The sequence below is a fragment of the Herpailurus yagouaroundi genome, unplaced genomic scaffold (assembly GCF_014898765.1).
Source record: "Herpailurus yagouaroundi ecotype Mexico unplaced genomic scaffold, PumYag 355, whole genome shotgun sequence".
Classification (NCBI taxonomy): Eukaryota; Metazoa; Chordata; class Mammalia; order Carnivora; family Felidae; genus Herpailurus; species Herpailurus yagouaroundi.
Genome location: NW_024412572.1, coordinates 5,946,835 through 5,972,403, shown reverse-complemented (window position 1 = coordinate 5,972,403; position 25,569 = coordinate 5,946,835). Strand labels below are relative to the sequence as shown.

The following is a 25,569-nucleotide window of genomic DNA, read 5'->3' as shown; positions in this document are numbered from 1 at the left end:
AGCCAGACACCAGAACTACTACAATATGATCCCAACACACATTTGCAGTCTCATCTCCTGCTGTTCCATAACCAGAACATCCACTCTCACCTCCCTGGTCTCTTTCCTCATCCTCAAATACAGCCTCCATGTTCCCACTCAGGGCCTCACTTCTGTAGTTCTTCTTGTCTACCCCCACCCCACTCCCTGTCCCCCATGAGAACAACTTGAAGGCTGATATTGTCTTTTTTTTTTTTTAAGTTTTTTTAAAAAAAATCAATTTTGAGAAAGAGAGAATCTCAAGCAGGCTCTACACTGACAGTGCAGACCCCAACATGGGGCTTGAACTCATGAACGGTGAGACCATGACCTGAGCCAAAACCAAGAGTCACATGCTTAACTGACTGAACCACCCAGGTGCCCAGCTGATGTTCTGTCTTATTCTCTCTTGGATCTCCTCCCTCTCACACCTAATCCCCACCCCTGATTAGTTGTTAACTAAGAATGTGTGACAAGATTCTTCCTTCACTGGGAGCGTGGGGAGGTGGTGGTGGTGGTTACATGTTAGGTGAAGAGGAGCCGGACAGCCCCCTGTAGCAATGCAGGTAAGGACACTCTACTCCCATCTCTTACTTCATAGTAATAAAACTCCAGGAACAAAAAATACTGACTTGGAAACAAATTCTTTGGGAGGTAGAAAGAGAAGCCATAAAAAATTTCTTCATTCTACCTTTCCTAAATCTTTTTTTTAATGACTATATGCTTCTCTTATAAGACAGAAACATTCAAAATAAAGCAACTTTGGCAAGTGTCCTCAAAGGAGATTTCCTACCTAGTGAGAGGACATTATACCTTCTATGAGCAACTCTTTGTATCAATCCCATTTCTTCTACATCTGATCTTGGTTCTTCAAGTCAGGCAAATTAGCCCATGCAGCACCCCTGGGGGCCTAAAAGACACCAGGCTGGGGGCAAGAAAGAGCAGGGACCAGGACTGAACACACAGAGGCTCCCAGCCGAAATGGCAGGTTGCACACCTTTGCTCCTTCTGAATATTCTCGTCAAAGGGAATTTTTTAAAGAGGCATATACACACAAAGAGAAAGAGAATGGGGGAAGAAACAAGGACACCATATGACCTGGAAAGTGGATGCATGAGCAGTCCTGAGAAAGTGGAAATTGAAGCCGGCCGAGAAGTTACAAGCTATTCAGCACACCACAGAACCACCAAAGGGCTCTGGAATGGGTGGCAACAGGAATCCCACTTTTAGTGGAGGTGAGGTCAGGCTGGAAACAGGAAAATAGGTTGATAATCAGTCTAAAAAGGATTTAGATCTCCCTGTCCCTTCCTCTGCTTCAGCAGCAGACTGAAGGTCAGTCCTCTGGAAGAGGTGAACCAGGAACTCTGGGGTGGGGGCACCCAAGCCCAGTCCAAGGTGGGAGTCTGTGCTGAAAACTGGAGCATGGAGTTGATGTCTATGTATTAAGAGACCCTCTCAATCCTTCTTATCCGAAAGATCTTAGAATATTGGCAGCCAGACTCATACCCTCTGGTCAACAGATCGGACATTTCTCTTCTGGGGAATCAACCAACACAAGAGAAAAATCTGAAGATACTGCAGTAAGGGTGTCCCAATGAAACAGCTCAATTTAATCACCATATGAAAAAGCCCACCACTCAGAACCCCCCACCCATACTCACAGAGTTTTTAATCAGCCTTTTAGCTCACTCTTAAATATTTGAGAACAATCAAGTTTCATCAAGTATATATGGAAAGTCTATAACACAAGAGAGAAAGAAGTACGGGAAAAACAGAAAAAGGAAGCCAGAAGAAATAGAGGCAAGTAGGGAGTAACCAAAACAAACAGATACCATCAGAGATACATGAGAAGATAGTTGCATCTACAAAACAAGACTAAAATGCTATAAAAGGGGAATATTTACAGAAGAAAAGAGTTATTAAAAATGAAAAATATGACAGCAGAAATGAAAAAATTTGTAGGAAACTCGCAAGATAAAGCCAAGGGACATCTTCAAGAAAGTCCAACCAGAAGACGAATATGGAAAATAGAAAACTGTAAAAATTAGAACATCAAACCAGGAGATCTAACATCTGAATAACATGAGTGCCAGAAAGTACAGAGAAGATGATATCTGCACCCTCATGTTCACTGTAGCATTACTTACAACAGCCAAGAGATGGAAGAAACCTATGTGTGTATTGAGAGATGATGGATAAAGAAGGTGTGTGTGTGTGTGTGTGTGTGTGTGTGTGTGTGTGTGTGTGTATAATGGAATATTAGTCATAAAAGAGAATGAAATCTTGCCATTTACAACAACATGGATGGAGCTAGAGGGTACTATGCTAAGTGAAACAACTCAGAAAGAAAAACACAGTATGACTTCACTTATATGTGGAATCTAAATGCAAAACAAATGGACAAAACAAAATAGAAACAGACTCATAAATACAGAGAACAAACTGTTGGTTGCCGGAGGGGAGGCAGGTTGGGGGTGGGAAAAATAAATGAAGGGGATTAAGAGGTACAAGCTTCCAATTATAAAATAAATTGAGTCATGGGGATATAATGTACAGCACAGGAAATACAGTCAATAATACCGTAATAACTTTGTATGGTGACAGATGGTAACCAGACTTATCATGGGGACCATTTCCCAATGTATAAAAATATCAAATCACTATGACGTACACCTGAAACTAATAGGACATCAATTATACTTCAATTTAAAAAAGAACCATAATGAGGAGAAACATCAGGAAAATTTAGAAGACAAAGGAGAAAGAGAAGAGCCTGTACATTTTCAGAGAGAGAGAGAGAGAGAGAGAGAGAAATAATATGCAAAAGGTGAGGAATTGGAATGGCAGAGTAGCACTGTCCATTAAAAGACAATGGAGCAATGCCCTCAAAATTTTGAGTTCAGTGTTTCCAATCTGGAATTCTATGCCCAGTCAAACTCCCAATCAAGAGTGAAGGTAGAAAACAAATATCCAGACACACAAGTTCTCAAAAATTTGCGGCCAATGTACCTTTCGTATGGAAGAAAACTAAAAATGAGCCAGCTATGAAATCTAGGTTACAGGAACCGAACACAGGAACAAGACAAAGGAGGTGCCCGGATGATGGTGGAGGGAATCCCAGGTGACTGCATGCAGCTGGCCCAGCCACCTGTCGAGATAGGAGCAGAGACTAGAGGCTCTTGGGAGAGAGACCCCAAAAAGAATACCTCTCCGTGTTCCACGTGCAGAGAGGAACTTGACACTTAGGTTGGGGAGTTTGGAGACAAATCAGTGGCAGGTATGTAGAGAGTTGAGCAAATGGGAAAAGAACACAAGTATTCACTCCATGGAAAGGAGAAATAGAAAGGGTTTGTAATCATGCTATACTTCAAGACTCAGCTTTGAACTGTGTTTACCTAGTCTTAATACCATAAACACTGACGTCACAAAAAGAATGCTACAGCTGTAAGAAGATCATGGGGATTCAGGGTAGTTTTAGTGGGGGTGGGTTGGGGAAGGTGGATCAAAGAGGGCTAATGCTCATGTTCTATGAAATTGCTATGGTCTGAATGTCTGTGTTTCCCTTCCCCCTTTCATATGCTGAAATCCTAGCTCCCAAAACTGATAGTATAGAGGTGGGGACTTTAGAAACCAAGTTATAAAGGTGGAGTCCCGTGAATGGGGTCAGTGCCATGTAAAAAGGACCTCACAGAGCCCACTCCTTCCACCAGGCGAGTGCACTGTGAGAAAGCCCCAGCCGGAACCAGGAAGCGGGCTCTCACCAGACACCAAGTCTGCCAGAACCTTCATCTCGGGCTTCCTGGCCTCCAGAACTGTGAGAAACACATGTCTGTTTATAAGCTACCCAGCCAGTAGTATTTTGTTATAACAACCTGAACGGATTAAGATATAAATTAATAGATAATGCTTAACATTTTAAAAAATGAACAAGTAGCAGTGTATAAAAGAAAGCAAAGTATAGATACTATTTCATCCCATCTATATGAAATTCAAGAGCTACACAACTAGTCAATGGGGACGGAAGGTCAGGAGCCTTGGCATTCTGACAGGGGCACTGACTGGGCCGGGACATGAGAGGATGTTCTGGGGCCAGGGGAATGATCTGGAACGAGAGCCGGCTGTGATCACACATGCATATGAACATAAACTTCATCATGCTTTCAGATTTGTACACCTTACAGTTTGCTTTCATAGCAATTTAAAAAAAGGAATAAGAACAAAAAGAAAAAGGAAGAAGAAGCACGTGGTTTCGTGATATAGAAGAAATACGATAAATGGCAAAAAGAACGTTGAGAGTGGCAGAAGAGTGGCGACAGGGGCAGCGACTAATTTTTTTTTGTAGCAAGCCGTGTAGAATGATTTGACTTTATTAAATGATGTGCATGTATAGCTTCGATTCCTTAAGTGCTAAAGAAGAAAAAAAGCCAGTGAGTTGAGCACACATCACATCCTGCCAGTTTAGCTCTGATCCCTGCTAGGTGGTGCACTATGTCATTTAGAGAAGGACTTGGCTGCTGGGTGCCATGAAATTATATGCAAGGCTGATGTCCATGGACCCAAGACCTAAAAGCCTCCGTCTGTCGTGCGGTGGGAAGGGCTGGCACACATAGGCACCAGCTGTGTGGCCGGGGCCTAGAAGTCAACCAATGGAGGATGTTCCACGGAGGGCAAGGGGCATTGCCCAGGGGCCCTTGCCGGTTGATGTAGGGCAGTGGCCATGACTCCTGGAAACTCCCCCAATGCCTGGCATGCAAGCAACTTTTCCAGATGGCTGTGTGTGACTGGGACCACAGAGCAGTGTCCAGTGCCCCTGGCTGCTAGGGTGACAATCTACAGTCAGCTCAGACACAGAATTCACACTGAATAGAACGGAGCCTGAGCAGCGGCCTCGGCCCTCCTCCCCGTCCTCCTTACCTCTCAGGTTTCGGATAAAGTCCTCTAGCATCATCTTCCGGTCGGGCTTGATGTTGGGGCTGTACATGTCGGTGTTGAGGAGGATGATGGCAAAGGCGAGGATGAAGATGGTGTCGGGGTTGTGGAACTGCTGCACCACCTCGGGGTTGCACATGCAGTAGCGCTGGCTGCGGTGGGGACACAAGCGGGGTGCTGAGGCCCTTCTCCCCCTTCCCTGGGCTCCAGAAGTGGGGGGCCGTGGGGGGGACAGATGCCACTTCTCTGAGGGCATTGGGTCCCTGTAGCTTGGCCCTCTTCCCCACTGAGGGGACAGGGCCCGGTGTCACACAGCCATGGAGCCCGTCACCGCACCCAGATGCTCACCAAAGACTTGCTGGTCCATGGGGATGGGTGGGATGCACCCTGTCTACCTGGAGGGCCCGGCGCTGCTCTAAGCCTAGAGAGCTCAAGGACTCCTGTCCCTTTTCTTTCCTTCCCTCCTCTGCAGCCAGCCCCCCACCCTTCCCGCCCCACCAGGAGGGCTTCTCCCAGCCCCAGACGGACCCCCCAGCATCTCTGGTGCCCCATATCCCGGGCGTGTGTTTTGAGGGCTGTGTGAGGGAAGCGGGGATGGGGTCCTACCTGAAGGCCTCTATGAGTCGCTCTACCTTCTGGGCTTCCCCCTGCACGCGGATGTGGGCCTGGAACTTCCGCAGGGCCTCGTCCAGCTCCATGCTGGAGAAGTCCATCTCGTCCACCACACAGCTGAGGGCAGGTCGGGAGGGGGGGTTCTTGAGGAGAGAGGTCAGCCCCTAATCCTCTCTCAGCTAGAGGCAGCTGAGGAGTAGGGTGCAAGGTGTAGCCCCCTCTCCCACTGGACCGCCCACCCTGGTGGCCAGGATTCTCCCTCTGGTAACCTAAGAGGACCCTCCCTTACACCATCTTTCCTCCAGCACAAGAGCCCTGGGAGGCAGATGGCTGACTGCTGTCTCCATAGCTAAGAGCCTGAGACCCAGAGAGGCCAGGGGGGCTATCCAGAGCCACACAGCCAGAAGGAGGCTGATCTTCCACCTTTAGCTCCCAGCTCGTCTCCTCTCAGCCTCAGAGGGTCTCAGAGTCAGGCAAAGGTTTGAAATAGGAGTAAGTGCAATTTACTTATCTGCTCCTGTCCTGTTAGGAGCCTAGTTTCTCGTGCCCATTTGGGCTTCCGGGTGACGGACCCTTCCTCCCGTACCACCCCTCGGGGTCTGCCTCAGGCCAGATGGGAAAGGAGTGAGCTCATCCTAAGCTCCCTTGCAGCCAAGGAGCCCTGAGCTCTCAGGGAAGCTGTGGCCTCTGAAGAGTAAATGACAAATCAGCCTAATGTGGGAGGGGAACAGTGTGACAAACACGGCCGGGTTCTGAGCCTGGGCTTACCACTGAATTTTTTGTGTCTTTTGGTGAAGACTCATCTTTTAGGGCCTTGGTTTCTTTTTCTGAGGAGGAAAGAGGTCAGAGTCCTGCTCCCCAAGGGCCCTTCTACCTCTGAAATGCCACCTCTATCTAGCCCTGGAGAGTTTGCATCTGAATGTCTCCCTGCAGTGCCTGGGGAAATGGAGGTGGGGACGTGGTTCCAGTCACCCCTACGAGGCAGTGTCATTCCTCCCAGGGCCTCTCCTGTCCTCCTGCTGCCTTGCCCTCCTTTGGGGTGGCCTGTCCCCAGGGCCATGAGCAGCGGGCAGGGATCCAGGTCTGGCCAAGCAGCAGCCCTGATGTGCCCGAGAACTGCAGACGCTCCCATGTGCCACCAGGCTCCCAGAGCTGACTTCCCCCCTTTCTGCACCCGTGCTGTGGTCCAGCCTCCTCTCTCCTGGTCGTTTCATACCCAGCACCACAATGCCTGCTGGGGTCAGCAGCCCCTCTGCTTCCACAGCCCCGGCCACCACCGCCACAGGGTCACGGCCTGGTCGCTGCCTGCCTTCCTGCCCAAAAAGGCGAGGCAAGCTCTGGGCTCGAGCCCAGTGTGTGGCTTGGTGCCCAGCATACCGGGGGACTCAGGGAACATTTGCCCAGTGACCGTGTGAGCAGAGGGACGAGCCCTAAGCAGGACCCACTTCCTCTGTGATGCCAGCGCCTGTGCAAGGCCCACCACCTAGGAGACTCAGAGATCCTGACTCAACCCTGGCTCTGGTGTCAGTTTTTAGAAGGAAGCAATGGGAGACAGCCACACAACAGTGGTCAGGGGCCTGGTGGCCCCTTTCAGGGGGGAACAGAGAGGAGAGAGCATCACTGAGACTTCTAGAAAGGGGAGGCTAGGAGCTCCCTCTTGGCTCCCACAGGGGAGATGGCCATCTTCAGGCTGGGAACCCATCCTCCTCATAGTCAAGCCCAGCCTCCTCTCAGACTTACCTGCCTGGATAGTGAGAGAGAGGGTGGCACTGGGGAGGCCAAGGCAAGAATGTGGCCCAAGTAGGACAAGTGGCAATGTCAGTGTCTGGGTGTTTGAGATGGAAACTGGTGGTAGCAGCCCCCGGGTCCAGCCTGGGGAGAGGCCACTCTGATTTCTCAGCAGTTCTTGTGGTCCTCCCTGAGCATTCCCAGGCTGGCAAGTGAACCTCAGGAGCAGCATCATGGGGCCCACACCCATGTATCCCCTAGCCCAGCACAGCCAGGAGTTATGAATCGTGCACGACCGACCCAGACAGCGAGGCCGTCAGAGGAGGTGAACCAGTGTGGTCCTGCAGCAAGGGGACCGGAGCTAGAGCCGGGGAAGCAAGGATAGGGAGGGAGGAGACAGACGTAGAGGCAGTGAGAGACACAGAGGATACAGAGTCAGGTCAGAAAGACCAAGAGAACAGGGACAGAGAGAGAAGGCAAGAGAGAAACGGAGAGGCAAGGAGGCAAAGAGGAGAGAGAAAGACCCACAAAATGGGGGAGACGGAGACAGAGAACAAGAGACAAACAGAGACGAGGGGAGAGACAGAGACAGAGAGAGGAGAGAGAGGTGGAAAAGGACAGGAGATGGGTGTGGAGGACAGTACCACAGACTGGACAGGGGTGGGTGTTGCTGGGCATGGAGCAGAGGGCCCCCCCCCCCGCTCATCCTGGCCCCCGCCTAACTCGTCAAGGCCCAGGGGGAGGGCAGTGGGCCCCAGGCTGGCCAAGCCCAGAGGACCCCAGGATGGCCCCTGGCCTCCCAGCCTGGCGTCCAGCTGCTGCCCAGGACTCGCCCCATCAGCCTGTCCACCGCACCCCCTACCTGGCCTCCATATCCCTCAGAGTCTCTGTCCTGTGCCCCCTGCCCCAGTGCTCCAAGGGCGTGACCGCCTGAAGCCCGGGCACCGTGGTGGGGGCCGCCAAAAGAGGCAGAGGGGCAGCTGGGAGAAAGTAGGATCTGCTCGGCCAAGCACGATGGCCTAATTTCCAGGCCTTCGCTCAGGTGACACGCAGCCCGCACGCGCGTTCGCTCGCTGGCTCGCTCGGGGCTGCGGCTAAAAGCTCCAGTAATGAGCCCAGAGCCTGAGACTCAGCCAGGTGGAAACGCCAGTGCACAGACTGGGGAGTGCTGAGTGAATCAGTCACCGGCCACGGGGGCGGGAAGGACTTCATGGGAGGATGCCTGGGCCGTGGGGCTGAGAGTCTACACCCCACATCCTCAAAGACCCCGTGTGAGAGTTGCGAAGTGGCTTGTTAAAATGCAGCTCCCTGAGCCCCACCCCAGATCTACCCACTCGAATATGTAGAGGCGGAGCCTGGGAATCCGCATTCTTCACCATCTCTCCAGGCGATTCTTAAGAACTGAAAGCCAGTAGCTGAGCTGAGTGCAAGGGAAGGAGGCGGGTCCAGCCCAGGTGGAGCCTTTGCAAAGTGAGTCCAGCAACTCACGGGCCACCAGGGCAGCAGCTCAGGGGCACTCGTGCGTCCCTGGCAGGCTCTCAGAGGCTGCTTCTGCAGAGCGGTGAGGGAGGAAAAAGGTGGAGACGGATGCCGCGCCCCCTCCACACACACGTGGGCACACACATGTATTCCTGCCTTACTCCCTGCAGTTGCCAGCTTGGGGCATCAGTGTTCAATGCGGGCAGTGTCCTGGGGCTCTCAGATCCTGGGGAACAAATCTGAATGTGTTCTGCAAAACCCGCAGACAGGAGGGAAGGAGCTGTGTTGAGTGACGGCAGGGCACTACTGTCTCCAAGGAAACAAATGCCTTCCTCTCTGTAGAGTTGGGCTTTGGGCCAGGTGACCTCTCAGGACTGCCCCCGCTCTCTGAGAAGGGCCCAGAAGCAGAGCAGAGGGCTCCCGAACAGCAGGTGGCCACAGCGCCATTTCTGGCTGGCTTTGGAATAGAGCTGGCAATGACCGATGACCGACTGCTTCTCTCCCTCCTCCCAGCGAACCACTGTATACCTTCCTGGTGGGGCCTGTGGTCTGGGCTGAGGCTGTGCTCTCTCCTGACAGGCCTGTCCCGGCAGCCCCTCATCTCAGGGGCCTCTGCCATCCTGCAATCATCCACAACTCTTTTGCTCCTCCACTCAGCCTGATTCTCTTTTCTCTCCTGAGGTACGAGCCCAGGCTGCACCGTGACCCACTCCCCGCTCCTCTTCTCTCACTCTTTCCCACGGCTTCTCTTATTATTATTTTTTTAATGTTTATTTTATTTTTGAGACAGAGAGAGACAGAGTGCGAGTGGGGGAGGGGCAGAGAGAGAGGGAGACACAGAACCGGAAGCAGGCTCCAGGCTCTGAGCTGCCAGCACAGAGCCTGACGCGGGGTTCCAACCCACAGACCTTGAGATCATGACCTGAGCCTAAGTCAGGCGCTCAGTCGACTGAGCCATCCAGGCACCCCCGCCCCCCCCCCCGGCCCACGGCTTCTCTTATTTTGTTGTGTCTACCAGTATGTAAAATCTCCTCTTCCCCATCCTTCTTTGCCACCCTGGAATTGTGGTGGGGAGCAGATTGTTTGACAGTTTTCCAAATCCACCCTATGGCCTCCACCCAGGACAGCCAAGGACATCAGTCCCTCTTTGATCGTCTTTAAGGTGAAAAACATCACATGTTTCTGGGTGGTCTTTTCTGGTGTATAATCTCCCCATTTTGCAGAAGGCGAAACTGAGACCACAAAGGGGCTTGCGCCAGGCTTCCTGCTCTTGTGAGGCCTCTTCCCCCAGGGGGCCGTCTCCACTTCAAAGGGGGTCCAACACTAGCGGGGGAAGCGCCCTTTGTGCTCATGTTACTGAGGATTGTCACTAAGTGCACCCTGACTTCATCTTCTCTCTGCATCCTGTGCGATATTAACCATTATCCTGTTATTTTGTATTCCATGTGAAGAAACCAGCTCACAAAAGAGCTGCGCCTGCAGGGGGAGCTGCACACATCACATGCCTTGCTGGCATCTCCTGGGCCAGGCAAGCCTGCCTCCTTCCCCATCTAGTGTTAATGCCCTGGGAGCAGCTGTCTTACCCTGATGCCTGGCTGGAGCCAGTGGGGGGCCAAGGGGAGGGACAACTGGGCACCATCATGGTCACAGTCACGTGCTGGGAGTCACTTCACTATCGGCAGTCAGCACAGAAGCTGTGGGGCCATCCCTCAGTTTCAGAGCTGGCCTGGGCACCCAGAAGCCACAGCAGAAAGCAATCCCCAACCCCCTTTCTTCCCCCTTCCCCCCTCTGGTGCTTTCTCTGGCCCCTGGTGGTGACTTTTTTCTTTCTCCCCTCCCTCTCTCCCTCCCTCTCTTCTTTCCTTCTTTCCTTCCTTCCTTCCTTCTTTCCAACAAACATGCATTTCCTCCTGTATGCAAGACGCTGTGCTTGGGACCTGGTGTAAGTGGCAAACAACACAAACACAGACCCTATCCTGGTGAGAGAGAAACATTATACACAGAGTCAAAAATAATCATTTCATTGTAATTGTGGCAAATCCTATGTAGGCAAAGGACAGGCTTCCGTGAGAGGACAAAAGATGTATTTCATATTTTGGAAAGGCCCCTTTATGGACATGACATTGATCTGAATGATGAGGAGCTGACCAAGGGAAAGGGAGGGGTGGGGGAGCTTTCAGGCAGAGGGGGGAAAGCATATGCCAAGGCCCTGTGGTAGGAAAGAACTTCCAAGGACCTAGAAAGGTCAATGAGTCTGCAATGCAGAGTAAAGGGGACAATGGAGAGTGGCAGGCTATGGGGCTAGAGAGGCAGGCAGGGGTTTGACCAGACAGAGCTATGTGAGTCACAAGAGGATTTCGGAGTTTAGCCTGAATACAACGGGAGACAATAGGATATGATCAGAGGAGTGATACGAGCCAGTTTGTTTTATGAAGATTTCTCTGGCTATTGGGGGAGAATGAGTGGAAAAGGAATGGCAGGGAACAAGAATGAAGCAGGGGCCCTGTTAGGATGCTACTGCCAAGGCCCAAGTTAGGGCTGATGGAGCCTAGGCTAAGGTGGAGACCAAGTGGATGGGCGATCTGAGATACATCCTAGAGGAAGAACTGATGGGAGCGGGCAATGGAGGGAAGGTGGGAGGTGAGGAAAAGAGGAGTCAATGGTGAGTGTCCAAGCCCTGGCTTGAGCACCTGAGGGCCTGGTGGTGCTATTTTTTATGCCGAGTCCATGATGGGATGGACACCTATGCTGAAGGAGAGACCGAGACTGCAGATTTGGACACGTTATGTCTGAGATGCTCTTTCCTGTAGTACCAATTTAGTATCTACTAAACCATCGTCCTTAGCACCCAAAGTCTTGTCTTTCCTATTTTACAAATTATAACCCTGCCTGGACCCTTCTTTGCCTCGAGTCACTACCCCTTGCCTCTACTGTTCTTTGGAGCCAAACTGCTAGGTGGTCCCTATGCCTGCTGTCTCCACGTCCTCAATCCCATTCACCTTTCAATCCACTCCAGCCAAGCATCTACCTCCTGCATCCCACGGAAACTTTGCTTATCAAGGGCACGCCGGCCAACATGTTGCAAGTCCAATGGCACCAACTTTTCATCCCAGCAGCCTCTGGGCAGCACCGACATGGCTAATCATTCCCTTCTTGAAACACTCCTCTCTTGCTTCCCTCACACCACCCTCCCCTAGGTTGACTCTTTCCTCCCTGAAGGTGCACCTCCTTCACGAAGGGCCTCCTTCTGCTGCACCTCTACCTTAGGACTAGACACCAGGCTCCTTTTCCCCTCTTTTTCTTAAATGACTTTTTAAAAGTTTATTTATTTATTTTGAGAGGGAGAGACACACGGGAGGGGCAGAGAGAGAGAGAGGGAGAGAGAGGGAGAGGGAGAGAGGTTAGAATCCCAAGCAGACTCCACACAGCAGAGAGCATGATGCAGGGCTCGAACTCACGAACTGTGACATCATGACCTGAGCCAAACCGGTAACCATCTGAGCCACCCAGGCACTCCTCCCTTCCTGCTCTTAACAACCTCTCTCTAGGTGGCCTTACCCAATTCACTGGCTCTGATTGTCCCCTTCAACAGCTCTTAAGTGTTTCTCTCGTGATGCATTCACCCTTTTAATTTTATTATTAGTCACCAACCAGTTAATTCTTTTTGGTTGATCTGTATTGTTTATAAAAGACAACGTTGCTGAGTCCAGAGGGCACATGTAAACCATAGACTCTGCATTTGGTTGGAAGTTGACCAACACACTTCCGAGTGCCTCGGTTGCTGAATTCCTCTGGGCACTCTGGTCTGAATGGCAGTCACGGGGGCAACACTCACAAGACCACAGGTTGTGCTGGCATCTCTTGCAGGGAAGTCAGGCTGCCCGTATTTCACCTTTCAGCTGCTATTTAATATTTTAACATGTTCTCAGTAAATACTTGACACTGTCTGATTTGAGGAATTCTTCAGATGAAATGTCCCCAAACCCAGCATCTCCCCTCCCAAACTGAATAATACATGCACGTTTATTTGGTATAATTTCACAAATTACCCTAGAGAGCCTGAGAGCACAAATATATTCACATGCAAAGACTGTTCCAAATCCTTAGCAGCTCAGGAGGCTGTTTCCTGCGATCTGGCTGCCTCTGCTCTCCTCCAGCCCATCACCTGCCTCACCATGCCTCCAGGCTCCGAGGACTCCTCCCTCCTGTGGCCACTGCCCAGGCTGAGGGTCTCCTCCTTCCTCGAATTTCTCCCCACGACTGTGACTGCAGTAGCCTCCCTAACTGGCCTCCCTGCCTCCAAGTCATGTTCCAGAACAATCCTTCCAGGACACCCATTTGGTCCTGCCACTCACTCCTTTGTTTATATTTTTCAAGGGCTTTCCACATCCCTAGCATGAAGCCCAAGTTTCTCAGCCGAGCAAGCAAGGCCCTGTTAGCCACTCAGCTTCTGCCCCTTTCACGTACCGCCTCCCCTCCTGCAGTCTGGCTCTCAAGCCCGCATGGTTTTGCACACAGTGTTCTTTCTTCTTGCCGCCCAACCCCTACCTGGAGGTCCCTGTTGAGCGATCCGTCTCTCTAGGAGTCCCCCTCGACCTCCATGCTATCTCAGACAGGCGTCTGTCCACCAGTGCAGGTGTCTCCTCTGTCATAACATTTACCTGCCTGTCTTCCCACTCGGCTCTGTGCTCTTTCCGGCACAGGCAGTTCTTTTCCCCTCTGCATGTCTGGCGCACATACGAATTCGGTAACTGTTCCCAGGATGAATGAATGCGTGAGTGAGAGACCAGCTGGGTGAATGAATGGGACCTTGAGCATGTGCTCGGCTGGGGAGGGAGCCCAGGGGCCTGAACTTCTGGGAGCTCTGCCCGGCGGTCCAGGATTGCCAGGCCTGCTTTGCCAAGGTCATCTGGAGCTCACCCCGAGACTGGACGGAGCTGCCCGGGAAATGGCCCTGCAGATTCCAGACCGTGGGCGGTGAAGCAGGGTGGAGTACATGTGCTTCCCACTTCCTTCAGCCTCACGTGCAAGTGAGTGAGTGATGAGAGCCGGGGCTAACTGGTGCCCATTAAACCGCTTCCAACCGAGCACGGCTGCACCTGCCCAGGGAGGTGCCGCTGTGGATCCGCGAATGAGTGAATCAGGGGAGCGAAGCTTCTGTCCAGGCCTCCCTCTCTCTCTCTCTGTCCTGTGGCAAGTACCTCACAGGGGCTCGGCAAGCAGAAGCACAGATGTTCCCTGCGTCTGCATACACAGGTACGATCTGGCATAAAATTGTTTGTTAATACTGATCAATGTGTGGAGTCAGTGTGTTGCAGGGAAATGAAGCGTCATACACGACTGTGATCAAAATGAATTTCGTCATCTCAATTTTTTTAAACGATAGCAAGACAGCGTCTGGCAGACAAAGGAACTGACTGGGAGCTGAAAGTAGGTAATGATAGCAGCAGGGATTTTTAATTGGCCAGAAGAGACAGCAAAGATCTGGAAGGTGAGGCGCACGCAGGCTGGGGCTGGGCAGAGGGGGGTGGGCCGCTGCGGGGGGGGGGGGGGGTGGGTCGGGGTGGGGGCACTGTCACTCGGGGAGGAGACTAAGCCCGGGTTTCAGGATTAGGATGGAAAATGAAACCGCCTACTGCCATGGGATATAGGAACCTTGGTTTTATTTCTGCAGTTCTTGGCTCATACAATTCAATTAAAAATATCCCCATCCACCAGAGAGTTATTTTTGTTAGGCACAACTCATAACATGCCCAACAAAGGTCAAGGCTTTTTGGAAAAGTGCAACGTGGCTCAGAAAATAGAGCAGAAGGGAGCTGACGCAAGAGGACCTGCCAGCGTCCCTGATGGTGACATGGGAACAAAGAAAAATCTCGTCAGGGAGGGCCCCAGAAGGGATGGCTGCCAGTCACACCTTGAGGACTCAGGAAGCAAAAGAACCAAGTTTAAACTACCCAAGTGAATTAGAAGTCAATGCGGATGTCTGAGGTGATTTTCCCTTTGCTCGGCCTGGGGCAGCATCCCTGTCTGCTGGGGGGTTCTCGAACTTGAGTGGGCATCAGAGCCCCCCTGGCAGGCTTGTTAACCCACAGTTGCTGCCCCCAGAGTTCTGACTGAGCGGGTCTGGGCTGGAGTCCGAGAACTGACATTGCTAACAGCTTTTCAGGTGGTGATGCTGCTGCTGCCGTTCCGGGGACCACACTTGGAGAACCACTGCTCTGTGCCATTAACAGTGGGTGGAATGAGAAGTCAGCTGTTGGTGTCAGACACCCTTGGGGTTGATTCTGGCTCCCATCATTTAGCCTTTTTCAGTTCAGGTCCCTTAGCCTCTCCATGCCTCCCTTTTTCCATCTACAGAATGGAGCGGACAACTATAACATCTAGTGGGCAGGTGGTTATGAGTTTTGAAAGAGACATTTTATTATATTAAGTGCCTGGTCTGTAACAGACCTTAGGAAATGACAGTTTTCGTTAGGCACCTGGAGACCAAGTCTGAGTTGACATACCAAGTAAGCGAGGTTGAAGTCCATTCTAGCATAGGTATTAAGACCTTTCCCTCATGAACAGTTCCATCTGCCTGAAATTCCATCTCTAGACATTCATCTGACTCCTTAAAATGCCCATCTATCAGGGAGAGGGGAAACTGGTTCCAGCTCAGACCTCTTGAGATTTTATGAATCAGTTTCTCAGTCCCGCTTTCTTTTCAGATGAGCAGAGCGAGCAAAGGTGAGTCAAGGGACGGGATAGTACCTGATTTCGTTCAATCTGCCACTGGCCAGGGGATTAGTCATTTCTTCTCTCCCGGCCTCAGTTTCTGCCTGGGTGAGATGAGACGGCTGGACCAGCAGGCCATGCAAGGGGTCTTCCAGCACTACATTTCACCACTGGGGGGTCTGACAAAAACTACAAGGCATTTGGACCACACGTCCCTTGAGATAAGGCACAGGGGAGGACGGCTTGGGTTATAGAACCATTGTGCCTGCCATCATTGATCTCAGCCATTGGTTAGCTCTGTGATTGTGGGCAAGCTACCTAACATCTCTGTTCCTCTGCTCCCACGTTTGGCACAGATCAACGGCACTCACCTCACAGAGCTGCTGTGAAGACTGAATGAGATTTTGCATATATGGGTCTTGGCGCAGTGCCTGCTGGCACACAGCAAATGCTTGATAGATGTGAGCTGTCAGTGTTATGTCTCACAGCCTGCTCAGTCGCAGCTGGCCCTCCTAAAAACCCCAGGAGAATGTAATCTCAGGAAGCCCCTTTCCTAGAATCCTGCTCCCAGGAAATCCCACTTCAACGAGTGGTGGGTTGAAGCCACACCTGAGAATCACATAGGGATGTCAAGAGCCCTCCAGAGCCAGGACCCGAGCTATCAGGAAGGGGCTGGGTGGTAGGTCTTTGTATGAAAGCCCAACTTAGATGCTAACGTGACCAAGCCAAAGGGAGTCTCCACTCTGGACTTGTTCACCCCATGCTTGGGGTCCAAAAAATCTCCACTATAGAAGTAAGTGGGTCTGAAATGTTCATGACTCTTTATTGTTAAGGAAAGTCTCTCATCTGTCAGTGTGTGTGTGTGTGTGTGTGTGTGTGTGTGTGTGCTGGGGGTGGTGGGGGCAAGGGGGAAGGGCACTGGAGAGGTGAGGGGTCAAGATCATAAACTTAAAGACTTCACTTTTAGAAGAGACTCCCGCCTTCCATCCCCTGGGCGGCCGCAGTGTCAAACTTTCAAAGCAGTGGAAATAACCCCAAAGTCTATCCCTGCCTACCCGGGGCCTCTTCCACCCTCCTCCAGACCCACAGGGGTCTGCATGGGCCCCAGCCTCCTCTCTCCTTCAGTGGAATTCTTCAGAAATAAAGTAACCATTCTGAGGTTACACGTGACACAATGGGCAGGATATTCTCAAGTAATTTCTTCCTAGCCATGAAAGGCTAGAGCCTTCCAGCCTGTTGAGTTTGACAGACAATCTGTCTTCATTTCTGAATGTCCCCTAAGAAGAACAAATCTGTTACACTCTGGCCAACACATTTCCAAGGAAATGAAATAATGCAATCTGACTAAAATGTCAAACTCTAATATTGAACAAAAGATGGGAGTAGACACAGTGAGAGAAAGAACACCCAGGAAACTCTTCAACCCAAGAGCTGCCCTTCGCACACTGCTATGGAAAGGACAGACACTGCTGCCCTTCATGTGTACGTGATTCACATTGGAAAAGATCACCCAGCCCAGAAAAGAGACCACTCACAGCCAGCGTGGAACATTCCCCCATCCACCGGCCTTCAAACCTGCTGCAGTGAACATTTCAGAAGGGAAATAGAGCAGAGTCAAATTTCCCAGCCATGTGAAAACAGAGAGAGAAGCTTCCAGCACCAACGGATCCTAACCCCAGCTGATGTCTGGCTCCCTTTGCTAAGCCAACACTGCCCCTCTCTCCTCGGCACCAGAGGGGGCTTCCCCAGAGTGCAGGACGGTCCCCAAAGGAGCTCTCCCTTCCCCAGCAAGCTTCAGCATGTTCTCGTTGTCCAGGGAACAGACCTGATCCAAAACCAGACATGGGGTGGTCCGAGGTTTCCCTGGCCAGGGTGGGGAGGTGTTCAGTGCCTTGTGTTTTCAAGTGGGAGAAATAATAACAGAAATAGCTAATATTTATAAACAACTTCCTAAGCATCAGTCACTGACTTAAGCACTTTACATGCATTTAAAAATTTTAACTCATATGACATGGGTAATATTTTTCCCATTTGACAAGTGAGGAAACAGGCTGGTTTCTCCCTTAAAAACAAACCAAAGCTGGGGCGCCTGGATGGCTCAGGCGGTTAAGCATCCAACTCTTAATTTCCGCTCAAGTCATGATCTCAACATTCATGAGATCAAGTCCCGCATCTGGCTCTGTGCTGACAGTGCAGAGACTGCTTGGGATTCTCTGTCTCTCCTTTTTTCCCTCTGCCCCTCCCACTCTCTCTCTCTCTCTCTCTCTCTCTCTCTCTCTCTCTCTCAGAATAAATACACTTAAAAAAATAAGATAAAAAAACCCAAAACTTTCCTAGGTAACCAGTGGAATGGATGTGGCCCTTTGCGCTCATAATGCCTTCCATTATTATCTGATAATTCCTGGTTAAATACATTCCTTCTTGGAGTGTATCTTCCATGGAAACAGGGTACTAAGCAGTGAAGAGATCAGCTTCCAAGGGCACCAAGGGTCAGATTCTGGAGGCAATGTCACCACATCAGATGTAGGTGCTCAGACATAAGTCAGCACCTGAGGTGGATTCTGCTCAGCCCCTTCTCTCTTCCCTTCCTCCACAGGCCCACAAGCAGTTGGTCGTGGTGGGGGTCCCACCCCATCCCCTCCTAGAAGCCTCTGCCCTCTCCTCTTCTTGCCTGGCTGCATCTTGGAGAGTGCTGGGGCTGGGGCTGTCTCAGTCTCCAAGGGGTTGGGTGATTTATGTCCTTTTATTCAGCAAGCAGCTTTGTACAGAACGGACGCGACATGCTGAATGTCACCAGGCGGGGGCAGGGAAGCTGTGTGGAATCCCAATGAAGCCTTTTCAGCCTGAGCGAAATGGCACTGGTGACTTTGTTACTGTGTGTTTTCTCTGGTGGGAGGAAGGAAGAGGTAGCAGACCCCGAGAGGGTGCAGGATAGCTGGCTTGGGTGGCAGGGAAACCCTCCGAACCCCAACGTCTGGCTCCCCGGCGAGTGCCTGCCCCTTCCTGGCTCTCCATCTCCCGTGGGCGCCCCACAGGAGACAAGCCAGCCGGTCAGCAACACGCACTTGGGTGAAGAGGCTCCTTTCTGTGGAGCTCTCACGTGTAGCGGCTGAGCATGCCAGGGTCTCAGCACCCGGGGCCTGCATGGCTGCAGAACAAAACATGAGGGGCTGAGGCACCCACTGGGGCAGACTGGGGCTTTGGTCTGCACTCCAGTCTCCTGAAACCACAATGCCTGCTGGAGGTTCCTTGGCCCTTTGTCTCCTTTCCATACTCCTCCTGTCCTCTCTCCCCTTGACACCTGGGTCTGTAAGTTCCCCCCAGGCCACAGCCAAGCCTATTCCTCACTGCCCCCATCCCACATTCTCACGGGTGCCCAGCTCAGCCCCATTCCCAACACGGAGTAGGCACTCAACGTCTGTGGAACGAATGGAGAACTCTGGTCCCCCAGCACTGCTCTGGAGCCTGCGGGCTGCTCTGGGATGAGCCGGTAGCATGACAAAGCATGACCTAGATGTTTAGGGCAAACAATTCTGCATGATCCCAGTGTGCTACAAAGGCTCTGCGGAGTGGGAAAGACCACAGATTCACAGGAGTCAAAGGGACCTCTGGGAGCACACAGCCTGACCCTCCCACTTTACAGGTGAGGAAACTGAGGCCCAGGGGAGGCCTCCCAGCATGCGAGGATCAGAGCCAGGGTTCAGAGCAAGCCCTCTCAGGCCCGGCTTTCTCCTGCCACCACACACTGCCCTCTCATCCAGAGCCAGATCCCCACCTCAGCTGCTAGCCGGGTCCCCAGCTCGGGCTGCAGTGCTGATCTGTCTCCAGCCCGCACACTCAGTCTCCGGGGGAGGATGGTAATCAGTTTGCACTGTGCTGTGGAGGCACCACCAGGGCTGGAGGAAAAGCATGTGTTCCTAGCATTCCAGGTCACTGTGGGCCTAGCAGGTCAGAATTTCAAGGCCAGACACACAGGGACTGGGGAAGGCAGAAGAAACAGCAGTCAGGGCCTGTGCCCCCAGAGCAGAGAGACAAAGCAGGGTCACCCAGGGGCGGGGGCAGCTGGGAAGAACTAAACGATGAGGCACAGCACCCCCCCATGCCCCCTCCTAGGGAATGGAGGAGTAGAACGGGGACAATAGCCAATGAAAAGACCAGAGAGATGAGCCAGATGGGAGAAAACAAGGTGAGGAAAGAGACAAAGAAAACCTGATCTTTCTCCTCTTTCTATCATTTCCTCAGGGCATCCCCTCAGGGCCCCCTGCATAGCAGAGGTAGTGGTGGGGAGGAAGGGGAGCCCAAGGGAGAGGGAGAGGAAAGGAGGGGGAGAAGGAAACCCTGCACACTTATCAGTTTACTTTTCTTTGCAGGCACTCAGAGCATCTTAAGACCTAATGGAGGGGGGCGGGGTCGGAATGTCCAAAGCTGCCGAGAGTCAGAGGCAGGACCTGGGTTCGGTCAACTAAGGGGCATCCGGGGATTTCAAGGTCCCTCAGCTGGGTCCAAGCCCCTGCTCTTTGGACTGTACTCAGTGAAACAACTACCAGTGAATTTAGAAATGTGATAGGGATTCCAGAGGACAACTGGTCTACCCCTCATAATCCAAACCCTCCACTCTACAGGTGTGGAAATGCAGGCCCAGAGAGCAGAGACTTGTAGAAAGACACAGCACCAAAACTCCTTCATAAACAGAAGCCATGTCTCTGAGCTCCGACTCCAGGGACATGGACAACCCTGCCAGTCAGCCCATGCTCCCAAACCCTTGAGCAGGAGCCCCCTGCCCCCATGTAGCAGGCCCTTGCTGTTCTGAGAGCAAGTACAAAGGAAAGAGGTCTCTCAGGAACACTTCTGAGGAAACACTTCTGCTGACTACCCAAGAGAGAGGGGGGAAGTGGGGCGGCGGTGGGGGGGGGGGGGGCTTCTTACAGCATGGTGACCTTCAAGAAGGAAGTGAGCTTAAGGAGACTGGATCAGGCTTCATGGGGCCTCACCCTCTCTTTGCCAGGGGAGAGGTGGCTCCAAGGCCCCAGGGATGCCACCCCATGCCCTGTGGCTCCCGGGGTGGTGAGTGTGAAGAGACTCTCATGTGCTCAAGCCTCCACATGAACAAAGCTGAACGCGGTGGTCCCCTCATCCTGCCCCCATCTATTGATCTTGGTGGTAAACATATCTTTACAGAATCACTCTATTTCTTGCTCTAAAAACCCTCAGTCTAACTTCTTTGTTCTGCCTCCTGTTTGCCTCCACCAATATGACACTGAGTCCATGTGGGGAGCAGGCCAGCCTCTGGGGGCTTGGAGGCGGGGCAGATGCCCGCTAGAGGGTGGGCTGAGGCCTTTCACCAGGTAGAGATGGCCCCAGTGCAGACATAGTCCCCTTCTTTTCCAGACTCATTCTCTTGCCCCCTGAGGGTAGCAGGGAGGGAGGCCTTTTTGTCTCCTTTGACCATTCCTGTACCCCTGGTTCCTTCAATGGTACCCTGCCAGAGGGCGCTCAGTAAATGTCTGCAGGACTTTGGAAGGGGAAACAGAGGCTGGTCAAGATTGGGCCAAGACTCCAGGGGTCCTGCTCACTCCCCTGCATCCTAGGGGACCCTAGGTGGATGGGCCAGGGAGAGGGGCACTCACTCCAGCACATCGCGGTTGAACTGCTTCTTGCTGTTACCCAGGAACTCCCCGATCATCTGCCGGCTGAGGCCCTTGCGCTGGAGCAGGAAGTGGGCCACTCCAATGGGGGTGTCAGGGATGAAGCCTCGGGAGATCAGGAACTGGATGCCTTTGTCAGGGTTTCTAGGGGTGCGGGCAGAAGTGGGAAGAAGGAGTAGAGAGTGAGCCAAGGCCATCCATGACTACTTTCTTCCAGCCCATGGAGCCCATAAAGGTGCCTGGAGGTTTCTGGGAAGAATTCCTATGAAATGCTAGGATTCCTTCCACTGCAGAGGGGCTCTGGATCCAAAACACCTCTCTCCACAGCCTCACCTTCCTGCACACCTCCCCCCCACCCACCACACACACACACCAGGAGTGAAGGTAGCATGGGGAGGGAAGGGGTTGGAGGAGGTCTGGCCAAAATGAGTGAATTCCGGAACAGGTGGAGAGGTGTTCTTCTGTGTTCCCTGAGGGCCCTGAGGCCTGCCACCAAAGCCCTTCCTCCCTGTCTGTATTCTGTTGTCTATACTCAGTTCCCAGCCTGGAATCTGGAAGGACGGTGAGACTGGGGGACTGAGGTGAGCTCTCCTACCACACTGTCCATAGTGTCCATAGACTCCTGCTCTCCACCATTTACTTTCTCAGGCTCCAGTCTCTACATGTGGGTGTGGGTGCCGTGTCTTCAGGCAAATGTACTCACAGTATGGTCTGCACATCCATGCTGTTCCCTGAACTGTGTCTTATTGGTTCAGGAGAAGACAAGTACGGAGAGAGAGGGTAAGCATTTAGAACCTTTTATAGCACTTTGACATTTTCAGGATAACCAAGCATGTGATTGTTTTTCTAGCAGTTCATTTTTATTGCATTTTACAGAAGTATCAGCCCACAATATGTCAGGTAAAAACCCAAACTGGTCCTTCACCACAGATAGTTTGAGAACCACTATCTTGAGGGATCGCGGTATCTGTGTGCGTGTGAGCGTGCACGCAGAAGTCGTGCTGTGGAGGTGTGAGGGTGGGGGCTGGGCTCACCAGGGGGCAGCCTGACTTGGAGGAAAGAACGATGGACCAGCAGCCAGACCGGCCTGAAGCTCACCGGCTACGTAACCGTCACCGTGTGCAACTCGCCTGACCTGTGTGAGCCTGTTTCTTTTCTATAAGATGGCACAGTAATGCTACCTGTAGATATTGTTCAGAAGTTAGCAAGATGTCTTATGCAAGGTGAGCCATGAACAGGCGCTATTCCCCCCCTCAAGCTTCTTGAGACCGGGGGATGCGTCCTACTCGTCTTTGTGGTCGCCATGTCATGGCACTCAATAGATAACAGCTGAGTGAATAGATGCACGTCCGTGTGGCTGGAAGGGGTATTCTATTTCCTGGCCCAAGGCTCTGAGGAAGGGGTGAATGGAGGGTGGAGATGAGTGAACCTATACTCGAGGCTTCCATGGTAGCGACATGTGCTTGCCACCAGCTGCATACATTCTAGTTGCTAGGACAGTTTTGACTGGGTGTCTGGCTGGGGATGCCATTTTTCTGCTTCCGTTCTCCTGTTCTCTTTCTGTCCTCCCTCTGTTTGCTTCACCCCAGCTTCCTTGTCTCCCCCTTTTATCCACGTCCCTCTCCTGCCTTTAATCTGTATTCCTTATTCTAGGTCACTCCTCTCCCACCCCACTGGCCTTTGCTCACTGCCTCCTCGCCCATCCTCTCCTGTCTCCTTGACATCCTCCCCAGAAGATAATGCTGTTTCCCTAACTCCGTGTCCTACCTGAATGATTTCTGCTCAATCCTCATACGACCAGTACTATTATTCACTGAATACTGTATTTTCTTTTAAATTCTCTCGCTTTTCAAGTCCTAGCTTCATCGTAAGCAGTAATAGTGGTGAAAGCACGGGGCTCGATGTGTCGTTTTGTCCCTAATCCTTAAAATACATTTGTGACAATGAAAAATAGAACGAGTATTCCTACACAGTGTCTCAAGGAGCAGGCAGGGCATAAACGCCACGTGGGGGGGAGGGAACTGGGATGATGAGGGCAATTACTTGGCTCCCTGCTCACCTTTACAGGTCCTCCCCCTCCGGCCCCCACCCCCGCCTCTCCTTTGCGGCCCCGGGAGTCCCTTGAGCTCCAGGGCGGGTGCTCACTCACATGTTGAAAAGGTTGAGGCCGATGCGATAGAGCCGTTTGCGCAGCGTGTCTGTGGAGAGCGTGGGCGACTTGCAGCTGGCGGGGTTCTCGCAGTGGTAGCGCGGCAGGCTCAGGATCATGGCCTGCAGGGCCTCCTTGGAGGCTGAGGCTGATGCTTCCGAGCCCGACTTGGCCGACTTGGTGGACGTGCTGCTGCTACTCAGCTGCTCCGAGTTGTCGCCGGCCTCGGCCTCCGTCTCCTTCCCCGCCTCCCCGGCCTCCTCCTCCTCTGCCTCTGCCTCTGCCTCCGAGACCGCTACCGCGGCCCCCTCCACCACGGCCTGGGCAGCCCCAGGTGGGTGCGCGCCCAAGGCGGCGCTGGCTCCGGCCTCTGCGCCCGTGTTCTCGGCGGGAGCACCCCCCTGACCCGCGGTGGGGGCCTCGGGGGGCTCCTGCCCCGGGGCTTGGCCCTGCTCCGCTTTGCCCGCAGGCGCGGGCTCTGCCGGGGCCTGGGCGGTCTGCGCGCCCAAGCAGTTGGCCACCGACAGAGCCGTGGCGGAGGAGACAGAGATGTTCTGGTTGGCGATCTGCACGGTGACGTCCCGGAAAGCCATCATGAGGGTGCTGCTGTGGCCCTGGGGCAGGCCGGCGACCTCGGCGGCCTCTTCCCCGGGCGCCGGGCGGGCGCTGTTGAGCTCCCGCATCTCGGCCTCCAGGCCGGGTGGCCCCGCGCCCGCGTGCAGGGCCTGGTGGAGTTGGTAAGCGCCACTCTCTTGCAGGGAGCACATGGTCTTGAGGCTCCAGGTGCTTAGGGCGTCGTCGATGGACTTGGCCAGGGACTGCACCTGCTCGGTGAAGGAGTCCTCCAGCTCGGTGAGCGTGCCCGCGAAGGTGGGCGGCAGGGAGGGCGAGCGCACCAGCGGCAGCCCCATGAGGCCGTAGCCCTCCATGAGCGCCTTCTCAGCCGCCAGGCTCTCGGCCGTGGGCGCCCGCACCTTGCGCAGGGAGATCCGCCGCGGCAGGCGGCTCTCCAGGAGGGAGTTGCGGATCTTCTCAAAGTTCTTGCTGAGCTGGTACTGGCGGAAGGCGGTTTGGATGGTGCAAGCGGCGCGCCGGGACACAAGGTGGCCCCCGTACTTGTGTTCTAGCATTTCAATCTGCGAAAAGAACCAGAGAGGAAGAGCGCAGTTAGGACTGGGAGTCACCGACTAAGCTTTGGCGGGGCCCGGCAGGGCACAGCTGGCGGGTACGGAAGGGCCAAGTCTGAGAACTCCCAGCGTGTCATGGATACTTGCCAAGATTCCTAGAGAGGTAGGATGTGGGACTGGCTTCCAGGGATTGGCCATGTCCTGGGGGCAGGGGACAGGTGTGTTACTTCTGCTTGTTGTAGTGGTTACTTATTTTTTTTATTTACTTTTTTAAATGTTTGTTTATTTTTGAGGGAGAGAGAGAGAGAGAGAGAGAGAGAGAACGCATGGGGAAAGCAGAGAGAGAGGGAGACAGGCCGAAGCTGCCTTCAGGCTCTGAGCTGTCAGCACAGAGCCTGAGGTGGGGCTGAAACTCATGAGCTGTGAGATCATGACCTGAGCCAAAGTCAAAGGCTTAACTGACTGAGCCACCCACGAGCCCCTGTGGTGTCATTTTTAAATGCTCATATCAGAGATGCATATGGAAACACTTATGGGTGACACACAAGTTATCTTGAATTTGTATTAAAATACTTCATCAAAAAAATGGAACTGTTAGATGAAACAATGTTAATCGTAGTTATCTGGGAGTTTACTACAGTATTCTTTCTACTTGTGTGTACATTTAAAATAATAAAATAATACAAAATTAAAAATTAAAAAGAAATGCTAAAAAAAAACCCAACTTGCTGCTACACCTTGTTCACCTGCTTTCTTCCTCAGCATTCACATCTGTGCATTGAGGAAATCCCTGACCCTGGGATCATCATAACGGTTGGGACTAGCGTTTGATTAACGCTGTGTTCCTAGCACCCAGCCCTAGGGCTGGCACATAGTAGATGCTAACTAGATGAGATATGAGCGACCAATAATATTTCACCATGTTTCCCAGGGTCATGGAATGGGACAGATAGAAAGGCTAATTTTGTCCCTCAGTACCATGTTTCAACCTGCCTCCTGTTGAAGGAGGCTCACCAGGGACGGCAGCTGGAGTGACTGCCTCTCACAATGCCAACAATTTCCTGGGCTCCTTCCCTGTGGGTGCCCCCCACCGCTGGACCAGCAGAGGCACCCTTCTAGACCAGAAAATCTCATAGATACAACCCCAAACCCCAGGGATAATCCCAGG

General features: G+C 52.6%; 1 protein-coding gene across 10 annotated transcripts in view; it reads right to left on the bottom strand.

Moving 5' to 3' along the window:
* The window catches only part of IQSEC3 (IQ motif and Sec7 domain ArfGEF 3), a 108,524-nt gene that overhangs the window by 16,025 nt on the left and 66,930 nt on the right, over positions 1-25,569 (bottom strand). For all 10 annotated transcript variants that reach the window (XM_040462993.1, XM_040462996.1, XM_040463000.1 and 7 more), the window contains 4 exons: positions 23,275-24,410; positions 21,108-21,269; positions 5,554-5,676; positions 4,933-5,099 (listed from right to left, as the gene is read on the bottom strand). In XM_040462993.1, the coding sequence (XP_040318927.1) occupies positions 4,933-5,099; positions 5,554-5,676; positions 21,108-21,269; positions 23,275-24,410 (1,588 nt within the window). The remainder of the gene's footprint in view (positions 1-4,932; positions 5,100-5,553; positions 5,677-21,107; positions 21,270-23,274; positions 24,411-25,569) is intronic.